Source organism: Camelus dromedarius, chromosome 3, assembly GCF_036321535.1.
Source record: "Camelus dromedarius isolate mCamDro1 chromosome 3, mCamDro1.pat, whole genome shotgun sequence".
Lineage (NCBI taxonomy): Eukaryota > Metazoa > Chordata > Mammalia > Artiodactyla > Camelidae > Camelus > Camelus dromedarius.
This window is the reverse complement of record NC_087438.1, coordinates 92,136,347-92,148,953: the sequence shown is the minus strand read 5'-3', so window position 1 is coordinate 92,148,953 and position 12,607 is coordinate 92,136,347. Positions and strand designations below refer to the sequence as shown.

General features: G+C 46.4%; 2 protein-coding genes and 1 long non-coding RNA gene across 10 annotated transcripts in view; 1 reads left to right on the top strand and 2 right to left on the bottom strand.

Annotated features, from left to right (window-relative positions):
• SEPTIN8 (septin 8) overlaps positions 1-8,248 on the top strand; it is a 53,938-nt gene extending 45,690 nt beyond the window's left edge. For 3 of the 8 annotated variants that reach the window (XM_031448992.2, XM_064484059.1, XM_031448994.2), the window contains exon 10: positions 6,887-8,248. In XM_031448992.2, coding sequence (XP_031304852.2) covers positions 6,887-7,052 — 166 coding nt within the window. In that variant the 3' untranslated portion in view covers positions 7,053-8,248. Of the gene's footprint in view, positions 1-256; positions 3,079-6,886 lie in introns of those variants that run through there. The other 5 variants (XM_010981375.3, XM_064484089.1, XM_031448995.2 and 2 more) reach the window with 3 other exon arrangements.
• LOC135320910 (uncharacterized) lies at positions 5,549-6,928 on the bottom strand. Its single transcript, XR_010380275.1, has 2 exons — positions 6,872-6,928; positions 5,549-5,829 (listed from the first exon to the last, which is right to left on the bottom strand). It is a non-coding gene; the product is annotated as an uncharacterized LOC135320910 (long non-coding RNA).
• On the bottom strand, positions 7,883-11,302 carry CCNI2 (cyclin I family member 2). The gene is given in 4 exon segments (XM_031448996.2): positions 7,883-8,215; positions 9,654-9,728; positions 10,309-10,440; positions 10,688-11,302. Coding segments are annotated over 4 exon segments (1,155 nt in total).
• Between the last annotated feature and the right edge of the window lie 1,305 nt (positions 11,303-12,607).

Genomic DNA, 12,607 nt, shown 5'->3' with positions numbered 1-12,607 from the left:
GTTGAATGGCTTTGATTGGTTGTATTCTTCAAATTGTAATCCATTTTTGCAAAATTACTTTCCAGTCAGATCTTGACCCTCAGCCTGGGATGCCATAAACTGAAGCGAGTTCTCTGCTTTGCTCGTCACAAACGCCAAACTGACTGCCCTTTCCCAGTGTCTATCTTGCTGTCTTTTGCTTCTGTTTGATTTGGTTGTCTGCGTATCTTTTAATGTGTCTGTTTTTGTTCTGTTTTTTTTTATTTTTATTTTTCAGTTAACGCACGCACAGACTTACATGTCAAGAGCGGACTTTAGACTTTCATGTGTTAAGTTGCTTGAGTTACACCTTCTCCCATAACATGGTGTGAGGACGGACTGGGAGCCGGTACAGACTCCAGTGTTTACAGCCTTGCTTTGTTCCCCAACCCCAACCGCCCCAGGCTGCCCTGGCCTGGCGGGCCACCCTCTCTATGCAAACTCGTCAAAGCCATGAATGCTGGAATCCAAAACTGATGAGGTTTATTTTTTTCAGAGCCAGTGGCTGGTCTTCCATTTACAGTGTCACTATTCCTTGACGGAGCAGTTTTGTGCCACTCTAGTGAAGGCCCCAGCTGGCGATGCTCGGCCTAATTGTACAGCGTCAAGATGGCAACTCATGCAGTGCCCTAGGTGTGGCTGCGTGGTCTGGTATACATGCTGCAAAATTCGCCCGATTCCCCTTCATTTTAATTTTTCTAACCTAGAGCTTAATTTCAATAATAACTTTTACAACACTTCTAAATTTTTACTTTGGCACGAGCGTAAAGACAAATAATATCCTCTCCCATTATTTTCATAAGTAACACAGATTCCCTGATTTTTAAAACTAAAAATATCTCTAAACCTTTCTTATGTATAAAGTACCCCTATAAAATACAGGGAGAGGTGGGTAATAAACGTCCTGTGATGGCAGTGTTTGGAATTTCTTTATGGATGAAAGTGGATCATGAACAAGACCACATCCAGTGTTTTTACTGTGAATGTAAATGGAACAGCAGCCCAAAGCCATTGTGTGTGTGTGCCCCAGAGGTGCTACCTGTAACCAGGGTCCAACCCCACGTGTGTCTGTTAAGTGTTTGACTCCAACTAAGACCCCCAAACCAATCCTGCATATTCCAAATGCAAGGAGTGCTCAGTCAGGAAAGGTTTTTCTCCCAGTCATGCCAGGTCATTGTTCCCTTTTTCCTGGCTGAGTCACACGGCAAAGAGAAGAAGGTGTCTGACGTATGTGGCCAATTTAAGAAAAAACAGCAGATGAGCTTTTCCCCTTTGGCTGCATTCTTAAGGAGAATATTGTAAGGAAGTACAAGGATTCTTTTGTGTTCCTGTTGGTTTGCAAGCCACTGAGAGTATCAAGGTAGAATATATGTTCTGATAATACAGGACACAAAAAAATGAATAGACAAAAGGAAGGATTTCACTTAATGTTGGTGAAGCACTGTGCTGGGCACAGGCTACCCAGAGTAGTATGCAGCTCTCCCCTCAAGGAGCTCACAGTCTAGTGCACTCCCTAGTTGGAAGCCTTAGGAAGCTGAGGTAATATATTGTTAGACTGGCAGTTTGTTATGTCCTTCATCTTCCCTCCTGTCATCGTTTCCCTCTTTTTGCCTTTACTTGCTTTACTGATTTCCAGGACCAGGTTCTGGCTCCTTCCTGCCACTCAGAGAAGGCTGGAGGGTGAGCTGTGTGTTTCCACCAGGGCATGGCCAGAAAAAGGTGGCCCTTTTCTCCTTGCCAGGAGCAGAGCAGGTTTTATTGATGCCAAAAGTGAGAATTCTCCAAGGGTTATGCCATGACCAGGATTGGATGCAGATTTTGAGGGGCTTGAAGCTTGAACTATTTGAGAAGTCTTCTTCAAAAAAAAGAATATGAGTATAAAATTAGGTACAGGGCCTTGGAAGGGGCGTTGAGAATTAAACTTCATTAGCTTCTCGGTAAATCCACCTCTGGTTGTAATTGATAACTGATGCTTCCGTATGGGTATCCAAAAAGGTAACTCAGCAGATCTAAGGCAGATGTGGACTGCGAGTGGCTTCTCTTTAGCATAATTATATGTATGCAAGTGTATTTAGTTGGCTGGAAGGATGACCTTTAAGATAGCCTCTGTCAGCTAATGTATTTCTGAAGATGAGGCTCAATGACCCAACCGGTTCACTGGTCATGTAAGAAATGAGGACTCCTGGTTCATGGGCCAATCTGGGGTGGAGTGGGCAGATTCTGTCACCCATCCACTGCTGTCTGCGGGCTGCACCCCGGGCATACACGGAAGGCCAGAATTGTGGCGGTTACTTGCCTGCGGGCCCAAGGCTTCCCAGGGAAGACCTGTTACTGTTACATTTTCTGGGGTCTGAGCTGCCTCCACAGTTTCCATTAACTTTAGTGAGCCTCACTGCACTTTTCTCCCATGCTGTTTGTGTTTGGAATTTTGTCATTTTTAGCTAAGACCAAATTAATCCTTGGTGCACAAGGTGAGCTTAAAACTTGCCATTGTTTATTTAACAAGCTACCCCTCGTGGAATGTGACCCCTGCCTGCAGGATCTGATTGCCCCTCCCTTTCTATCTCAGTATCATCTGTTGGCATTATTAGGACTGTCATTGAGATCATGCTGGCATTTACTATCATGTCTTTCATGAACCAAGTTGATTTGGGGTAGAATTACCGTGTAATTTATTGGCCAAATTGAGACTTTGAAGAGTGAAAGGAGATGGTGTTAATAATTATGCCGGGTCAACAGGCATAAGCTATAACTATTTCAGGCAAACTGGGATATATGGTCACCCAAGTCACGGATAACCTGATTCTGGGTGGTCATAATTGTGCAGACTGACTGCATATGTGTCTATGTATGTATTTGTGTGGGTTCTCTGTTAAGCACAGCTCATATTACTGGATAAAAGGCCCAAGGGAAGCGTGGCTTGCTAGTCTGTTACGTTAACATGCTTTTCCAAACCTGCTTCACTTGTTAATTCATTTACTCCTTCATTCATTGACTGTTTTTGTTCCTTTCCATTCACTTTGTACTCATTTTTTTCATTAAATTTTGCATTTATTTTGAGTTTTTGTGGTGTCTTTTTTTGGGCAGTGGCTTTTCTGATTTAATGTTTTCTAGCCTATTAACCTGCTACAGCTGTGGTAAAATACAGCTTGTCTTTTCTGTGAACTTTGTGGGGTTGATCAGTTTCTATAGGAGTTATGTTTTAATAATGAATCCTGCCATGGGCATCTGTGTAAGGCTCTTGACTGGGTGTGGGATGGAGGAAAGATAGGAAAGAGAAGATGCAGCCTGTGGTCAGTGAATCTTTATCAGGCAACTTGATGAAGCAGGACATGAGAGAAGGCAGCCCCTGCCCTTGAAGAGTTTACATTCTTGAGGAGGAGGCTCGACTTGGGACAACTAGCATTTGACTTCTTATTGTGTGCCAGTCATTCCTCTAAATTGCGTTACATGTATTAATTCCTCTAATCTTCATAATAATCCTATGATTAGGTATCATTTTCCCATTTTATAGGCAAGGCACAGAGAGGTTAATTACCCAGGGTCACACAGCTCCTAGCTGGAGGAACTGGGGTTTGAATATTGGTCTTCTGTACCCTTCATTCCTCAGCTATAGCTGCTCCTTGGCCATCTGATGGAATGACAGAAGAACAGTGAAAATGTAGCCACTATTAAAGTGTGCGGTTTGACAGTGTAGGTTGGTGAACCTGAGATAGTTTTGTAGAGGTGGGATGTCCTCCTAAGTAGGCAAACATTTGGTTGAGGAAGGGCAGACTGGTGGTCGAAGGAAGCAGTGGCGATCTGCTGGGTCCATCTGTTGAGGAGCTTCCTTTGTTGGACAGTCGGCTCATCTCTGGGAGATCAAAATGAGGAGATGGGGGCCTAAGGTTGGGGAGCCAACAGCCCAGCAGGGAGTCTGGCATGCAGGCACCCCCAGTGAGGGACAGCACAGCTCTCCCCAGGGGGAGGCAAGTAGCAGCGAGGCAAAGTCTTCACTGAGCTTTGAAGGACGGAGATGCTCCAGGAAGCCAGGGAGAGTAGGGTCACAGTAGTGGAGGGTACAACATTGTACTTGTTCACCCAATTATGGGAAGTAATATTTGGACACATTTAAGAAAGGACTATGATGCTCATCTCTCTGCTCTTCCCTTAGCCCATCTGCCTCTGAGCTCTCTTCTATCTCCCTTTTCTGCAGCCACAGTCCTTCACCAATCCCTGCCCTCTGCAGGTGGGGACAAAAGGAAGATGGTTTGTGTCCATCTTTCTTCCACCACAATGATCAGCAGTCTGATTTGAGGTGGGATAGGAGTCCCTAAACTTCAGGGAGAAAAATGTTAGAAGGGAGTAGGATGGGACCTAGGACCCCAAGGCAAGCTTGAACAGCGTAAAAACTTAAAAAAGAAAGAAAGATAGAGAGAGAGAGAAAGAGAGGGAGGAAGAAAGAAAGATTGATTCTCCCAAGTGTTTTACTTTGGCAATACGAAAGTTTGCTTCCCCAAAGAAGAGGAATGTTTACAGAAAGATGAAGCAACAAGGCTGTCCCTTACCTACGTCCATGCTGCTGCTCACAGGTACACCTACTCCTTTCTTCAAGAGATTGAGAGTTGGCTTAGCTCTGAGGATGCAGCTTACAACCAGAGCTACTTGGTTAAGGAATCTGAGTACCTCTCAGCAGTTCCCTGAAGTCAGAGACAGCCCGAGCTGGTGTGGGCCCTCAGGATGAGCCCCCGCCCTACCAACGACAGCGCCCACTCACAGTGGAAGGAAAGCGGCAGAGGGCAGTCATGGCCACTGGCAGGAGCTGTGGCCAAGAGCAGCATGCTGCCCCCAGCATCTTCATCTGTGCTGGGCTAGAGGACAGTTACTGAAAGGACCCAGGAGATTGTATTTCAAGTGTATTTAACTCCATCAAGTCTAAATACATGGTATCCAATACATGTAAAATGAGATTCAGACAGGGTTGAAAGGGATTAAGGTGTATTTTAACAAAAGCTCCAACAAGCAAATTTGTTTCAACAAATGACAGAGATTTGTGCTGACTATATACAACACTATTATAGTATATCTGGTTCTTGATTATTTTGTGCCTAGTGGCAGATCACACTCCCCGTGGCTTAGCACGTTTACAAAAAAAACTGTTCACAGTGAAAGGACTTCACAAATCACCTCTAAATGTGTGGCTCAGCCATTCATACCCCCACCACTACTTACACAGCCCCAGCTGGCAGAGATGCCAGCTGGACTCCACTGCCTAGAGAATGGCTCTATAGTGTCACAGCTTCCGAGGGGCAGCTGGCTTCTCCCTCACAGCCACGCTCGTCATCTCTTCCTCCTTCTGACAGCACAGTGTTTGGAGCAGGCTTAGCCTCAGAACTAGCCCATCTCAACTAAAAGCTCTAGGAGCTGTGCCTTCCCATCACAAGGGTCACCTTGAAATGTCATTCTTTAACACAGACATTCCTCTAGTTAAGCTAAGAAACTACTTTGCTCGAGAGTAACAAAGGAGAAATGTGCCTAAAGCTTGACCAAATACTGTACATTAAACAAAGCATACTTTATTGAGTCCTTATAAAGCAAACATATAAATCATGGCCAAGTCAGTGTAAACGTATCTGGAGAGACTGTCCCACTTTTGCAGGGGGCAGGCAGGGTACTTGGGACTTGAAGTGCTGCACATGTTTCTGGTATGAGCCTGGGAAGCTGGGAGAACCTGGCCAGCTCTGGCAGGCGGAACAGTGAGAACTTGCCTGTCAGCACCACAAGGCTGACCCCTGGCCTCGTACTCCAGCTGTCTGACAAGCTGATCCAGCCCTTGATGGAGAAGGAAGAAAAACCAAGCTGCAGTATGAGCACTTATTCCTTCTCCCTGGTCTCAGGCCCAGGGTTGTGAGGGAGGCAGGGTTTTGATATGTCAGGACTACCCTTCCCTTTAGGGACCCCAACCTGTCTTTTTCCCCCCTCATTTTCTTCTAAAGACTCAGGAACATTTTCTCAGTTGCTTTTTCTGGGCTTTCTTCCTTTCTTGTTATAGGATCCATAAAGCCTAGACTAGAGAGGAGTCCAACCAAGAAGGGATCACCATTATGCTCTAAAGGGCATTGGGGTAGGGACACAGAGGCTGGCAGGTGAAATAGAAAGTGCAGGAGGATGACTCAGAACTTGCCAGCTGCTGCTTTACTAGTTCCTCGCAGCGGTTCAGCTGCCTAATACTGACCTGTAATTAAAACAGAACGGTGATCCTTGAGGAGATCCATTCTACATTCTGAAGAATGAGTAACTGAGTGACAAAATGTTACCATGGAGCAATTCAGGAAGATCCAACCACCCAACTTAATAACATTAACACCACCATCTCAGGGACCTCCCTCTTCAACCTCAGTAAAACTGTTGTTAGTCTAACTGCATTCCATCTTACCCTGTCCATCCTGAGCGATTCTGACCTCCCAGTGTCTACCTCATGGTACCCCAGTGCCTGGTACCAGATTGAGCGTCAGGGGTCTGAAATTTACATTCCCCAATATTACCCCCAGGGTTGCTTCCTCCTGAGCTAGACATGACCCTGCATCCTCTTGCCTACAAGGACTGCCACTGAGATAAAGCTTCTCTCACTGTCAGAGAAACCCACTCCAATTGGTCTGGTGAAGGTAATCTGTGTCTCATACCGAAGCCCAGACAGCGTGCCATGTGTGGAAAGCCTAGCCCCGAGGAAGACTCTGTTCAGAGTCATGATGGCCAGACCATCCTCTGGAGCCCACAAGGGCGAAGAAGGGCCATGGGTGCCCTTTTGGGGTCAGAGTGCAACAGCTAAAGGGGCAAAACTGAGAGCCTGGTCAAGGGCAAAGTTGATTTCTACCTGTGCTTTCTTTAGCAGATCAGATATAGGAGTACAGCAGTCGGGCATGAGCCTCTCCAACTCTAAGGTGATGATGACCAAGGCCAGTGTGGAGCCCTTGAACTGCAGCAGCTGGTGGCCCGCCATACAGTGCTGCAGCTGCCTGGTCAGGGACGCGACGTGGAGGGAAGGATTCCTCTGAGGCAGCAGCTCCTTCACGTGGGGCCAGCCCAGGACCACCAGGCCGTGGAACTGGAGACCGTGGTTTTTAACGTTAGAACAGAAAACCCCCTACTTTTCATTTATCAATGACCAAAAGTGCAAACAATTTAAAAATTTCCATCAGGGAACATCAAATGTTGTCCAACCCTTTTCATTTCCATTCATGCCCCCACAAGGGGCTTGAGTCATGGCCTCACAAGGGGCTTAAAGCTTAATACCCACTCTGTGGCCAAGCTCAGTTTCAACCCTGGAAAGAAAAAGACAGTTTGTTTTGTAACATGGTCATTATGAGCCTAAAGTGCCCAGATGACAATGTTTCAATTCTGAAAAATAGAAGCCTACGATTCAAGATTAAGGTAGCAGAAGAGTTACTTGTATCTGCTGGACATGAAAAGAAACTCTGCAACTTGGCAACAGTGACTAGTTTTCATGATACAGCCTTCAGTGATTTAATCTTCATGCTTCATAACAGACCAAAACCCCATGACATTTCCACATTGCATAATTTTGCCTTACTAACAGAATCATACCCTTAAGGATAACCATCATTCTCTAACTAAAACAAATACAAACTAATATGACATTTTTTAAGTGCCAGATCAATATATGGTCTAAAGCCTCAATAAGGATTGTGTGTAGGTGAAGAAAGACAGCTAAGTGAATGTGTGTAAAGTGTAGCAAAAGCAGACAGATTTTTATGTACAGTATTCATAGAATGGAAAGTTAAATATTTTTGCAGTGTGTATTTAAAAGAGAAACTCACCATAATAGTGCCGTCTAAAAATCTTTGTAAAGTTAATTTAACGTCCTTTAGAAGTGGGAGTCTGGTGGAACTGTGTTGGATTTAAGATAAAATTTCACTCTTCCGTATGTCGTGAGCCTGTGGGTCACCTCACTGTGATGCATGTGCAAGGATGTGTGCTTTGCCATCCTATGTTGTGAACAGCTGTTCCAAAGGCACAAATGAGTCCAGGGTAGGCTCTGGAAAGTCCTCATACTTACTATGGCCAAGAAATCCAGCGGTGTCCCAATATAGTGGTCCCAGTGCAGTTTGTCCAAAATAGCCAGCTCCATCCTCAGCAGCTCATTCGGGGAATAGCCAGAGCCACAGTGCTTTATGAAGTCTTATATGCGTGGAATTAACTGTAAAAAGAAAATAAAGAGGCCAAAGCCCTACTCCATGTCATGGTAGCTTTTGTTTTCTTATCCCTGGGGGGGGGGCTGGGCATCTATGACCCTAGTAGATTTGTCTTCTAGTGACCTGTCACTGAAGCTGCTTCTGAAAGAAAAACCAAACCAGATCTTGGCTATCTGTCAAGTCCCCAGGTACCTGTGACAATATGTAGTGAATGTCACATGGTCACCCTCTGCCAACAGGTCTTGCTCCCCAACTGTACTCCAGCACATACCCGAAGGTGCCTTGGAGGCTGGGGCTGTGCCGTCTCCCCGATTCAGCTGTAAGAATGCACTCAAAGCTTTCCAGCTGTAGGCTCTACCCATTTCTGTTATCTTTTCCCTTGTCTTTGAGAAGAAGAGTAGCCTTTGAGCTTCATGGTCTAAATTAGACAGATTCATTGATAAAACCTCTCATGGTTTTGGCAACACCATAGCTGCAAACACATTCCTTTCAGCCTTTATTTAAGGCAATTCAGTTCTGGAAAAACTATGACTTTTTCCCAGGGAGACTAATAAGGCTTGTCTATGAGTAAACATTCAAGTACCAAGTGCTTTGAAGGCTTGGTCCTACTTTTTTAGATGAAGTATTACTATAACCTCTAGAAATATTTCTTTCAAGGACTATTTTCTTGACTTTTAATTGGACAAAAGTATCTTGTGGGACACAAATTATACCCTAATAAACAGAGTTAAAATATTTTTTATTGACTGTTTGGAACTGCACACATAAGCAACTTTTTCAGGCACCCTTGGTTCCTGAGAACAGCCAAGGGAGTCCTTGTAGAAATGGCGGTGGTTCCACTATCCTGAAAGGGGAAGAGGTTGGAGGGATGGAGGAAGGGAGGTGTGGGAAGGATATTGGAAAAGAATCTTATACTAAACAGAAGCCCTAGTTCAACTGAGAAGTTCAAGCGAGCCTGAAGTACTTATGGGGGCTTCTCTTCCACCTGCTGCACATGGCCCTCATGCCCATTTTGGAGAAAGGTCCCAGAGTCCCTGAAGACCAGTTTCATTGATACAGCCAAGTCCTTAAGTCTCAAGCAACTTTCTTAGATGTAGTTTCTGAGGGGTGGCCATTAGGCCATATGGTTTGGAAGGCCTTTTCCTCTGCTTAGTGGGAGGTGGCATCTGGCATCAACCAATGAAACAACATATCATATCTGCCAGGATGTCAGGCCTCTGGCTTTGCTGGGCCAAGACCATTCAGCTGTGCTAATTCCTCATTTGTAGGGTCCCAGATTCTGGCAGTCCTTAGGAAGGAACAGCAGAGATCTTGGATAGGTAATGAGTTTTCCAAAATGCCCATTCCCAAGAGCACAGACCTTTCAGGAAACTTGAGTGCTCCCAGTGTTACACACCCTGATACCTCGAAAGCAGCTGAGAATGAACTTCCAGGGATGCATACCTCCTCTTCTTCGTTAACTTTTGCAGCAAGTCTTAAGGATGTAATTGTGACACAATGGAGTAAATGCTTTTTTATCTGCAATATGGAAGAAACACATTTGAGCAGAATATGAATGCCAGAAACTAACTATAAAGCATCTGTGTTTTTTTAAGAACTTAAGTTTTTTCTTTTTAATTTTTTTAAAAGACTGATTATATTTATCTGTAAGAAAGTTGGTCCCAGTTTTAGATGTGACCAGTGAAAACTTGGTTTCAGAACCACAGATAACTGACTAGTCTAGTCCTTTGTTGGAGGACTGACTGAAGGTGGGAAATATGACACTATCTCAGGCAACACACAGCTCCATCCTGGCCTTTCGCTGCACTGGACCAGTCCAGACAAGCACACCCCACCTCATCACATGGGGAGTCCTTTCCCAACTATATTTTCTCATGCTCCCAGATGGACCCCTGTCAGCCGCCCAACACTGAGCCAGACAGGCACAGTGGTAGGATATGGAGAGGTTGCAATTCCAGTTCTACCACTTGGAGCTATTTACATCGTTTATGAGCCTTAGTTTGAAAATCTGGGATGGCTCACTTGTCAGGCAGCAATGGGACACAGAGGTCAATTTCTGCCCCCAACATCTGTCACCATCCATCAGAGATCTCCCTACCTTTACTGAAACCATGAGGCGACTGAAGATACTAAGAGCCAGGTTAAAAGTGGTCTGGGAGAAGTCAAAGATGTTCTCAGTTCTCAGGAGCCATAACATGACTTCCTGGAAGGCGTCGCAGATCTCCACTTGCTGAAAAGAAGAGGTCGGGGAGAGCAGGGAAGGTCTCTGGTGGCTGGACTTGGTGCACCAGTGGCTCGACCCCCTGCTTAATGTGCCCAGAGGAGCTGTGAGAAGCGCCTTCGCCTTAAATCGCGGTCGGATAAAGTGCCTCTCTTGCCTAGCAGCTCCCTCAGTTCAGACCCTTCTTCCCGCACCCATTGTTTTGGTCCTAAGCAAAGTTCCCCAATTCAAACAAGCCCTCGTCACAAGCACCTACTAGAGAAGCACCGTTTCCAGTGAGAATCCCGGAGAATGCCGCCTCTTGTCTCGTGCAGGGGACGCACCTGGGGAAGGTGCTGACTCCAGGGTGCGGCACACCTGAGCCAGGGTGCAGGTGGAACACGGCCGCGTCCGGTGCGCGCGTGAGGAGGGGAATGAACGTGCTCCTGGGAGGGCCCCGCGCGAGGACCGGGACCTGGAGTTGGCCGCCCCGCCACAGGCGCGCCTCGCGGCCCAGGGCCTGCGTCAAGTGGGCGTCCAGCTGGCGCTCGTCCACAACGCCTGCCCAGTCTTTCGGCTCCAGGAGGCACTGGCTTAGGTCGCGGGGCGGTGGGGGTGGCTTCCACATAGCGAGGGCTGGGACGGGGCGCGCAGCTTGCCGAGCCTCCGTTGCCCCCAACCTCGGTCCAGTCCCGGACGGTGCGGGGAGCCGGGCCGCTCCACGCTGGTACGCCTCCGGGAAACTTCGGCTCGCCGCGGGGAGAGACACTTTCCACGGAGGCGGCGGGAGAAGACAGCGAAGGGCCGTTGCGTCCGGACTCTCGCCTGGACGCTGGACAGGTCCTACCTCCGAGGCCAACGTTTGCGGCGGGGGCTGCCCGCCGGAGGCCATGGCGGCGCCAGATCCTGGGTCTGGGTCCCGGCTTAACCCGGCCTTTTCTAACCCAGCGCCCGGGACACGCAGCTGGGGTCTCTGCGGGCCCACCCCGCAGCCCTGGCCCGGGCGCTGGGGGCTCGCTCCTCCTGGCCACTTGCTCGCGAGGTGAGGGGCACGCACCTGGGACGCGGCGGGACAGGGCACACAGGTGGGTGAAGGATCCCCTCTACTCTTTCGCCCACCGAGCGCCAACCCGCTGAGCCCCACTTCCCCACCCTAAGTCCGAGTCTCTGGCATAGGGTCTTGAGTCCAGGATGGGGTGGGTAGCTGGTGACCACACAGGCCCTGGAGAAGGTTATGTATTGAAGCCCTGCAATGTGTTAGGGAGCTGGCACATAACAGTAAATAAGACAGACGTGGAACTTACCTTCTAGTTGGGACAGAGACAATAAACATGGGTAGAATATATGGAAATCCCAGCACTTCCACGCCTAAGTATGTGCCAAACAGAAATGCACGTGTGCTCCAAAAGACACCTACATATTTAGAGCAGCTCTATTTGTAATAGCCCCAAACTGGGTTCAACCCGAATGTCCATCAACAGTTGAATGAGATAAACAAATTGTGGTATATTCACACAGTAGGATACTACACCACATTGAAAAAGAATGAACTGCTAAAACCAATAAGGAAGATTCTCACATAGTATTGAATGTGGGGAGACAGATATAAAAGAGTTATCCTTCCATTTATGGTTATGGAAGTTATGATTCCATTTATATAAAGTATAAAAACAAGGAAAACGAATCTATAATGTTAGAGTCAAGATAGTGGTTACCCTTGGGGGCATATTTACATGTTGAAAACTACAAAACATCTGAAAGAAATTAAAGAAGACCTAAATAAATGGAGAAACATTCCATGTTCATGACTTGGAAGATTTAAATTGTTAAAATGGCAATACTTTCCAAATTATTTAAATTCAACATAATCCCTGTTATGCTTGCAACTGTATTTTTGCAGAAATTGACAACGTGTTTCTAAAATTCCTATGAACATGTAAGGGATTCAGAATGGCAAACACAATCCTGAAAAAGCAGAATAAAGATGGAGGCTTCACACTATCTGATTTCAAAATTTACTGCAACCCTATAGTAATCAAGATACTACAACACTGACATCAGGATAGACATATACAGGGATAGACATACATAGATTAATGGAATTGAATTGACAGTCTAGAAATCAACCCAACTATTTATGACCAATTGATACTTGACAAAGGTGCCACAATAATTCAGTGGGGGAAGAACAGTCTTT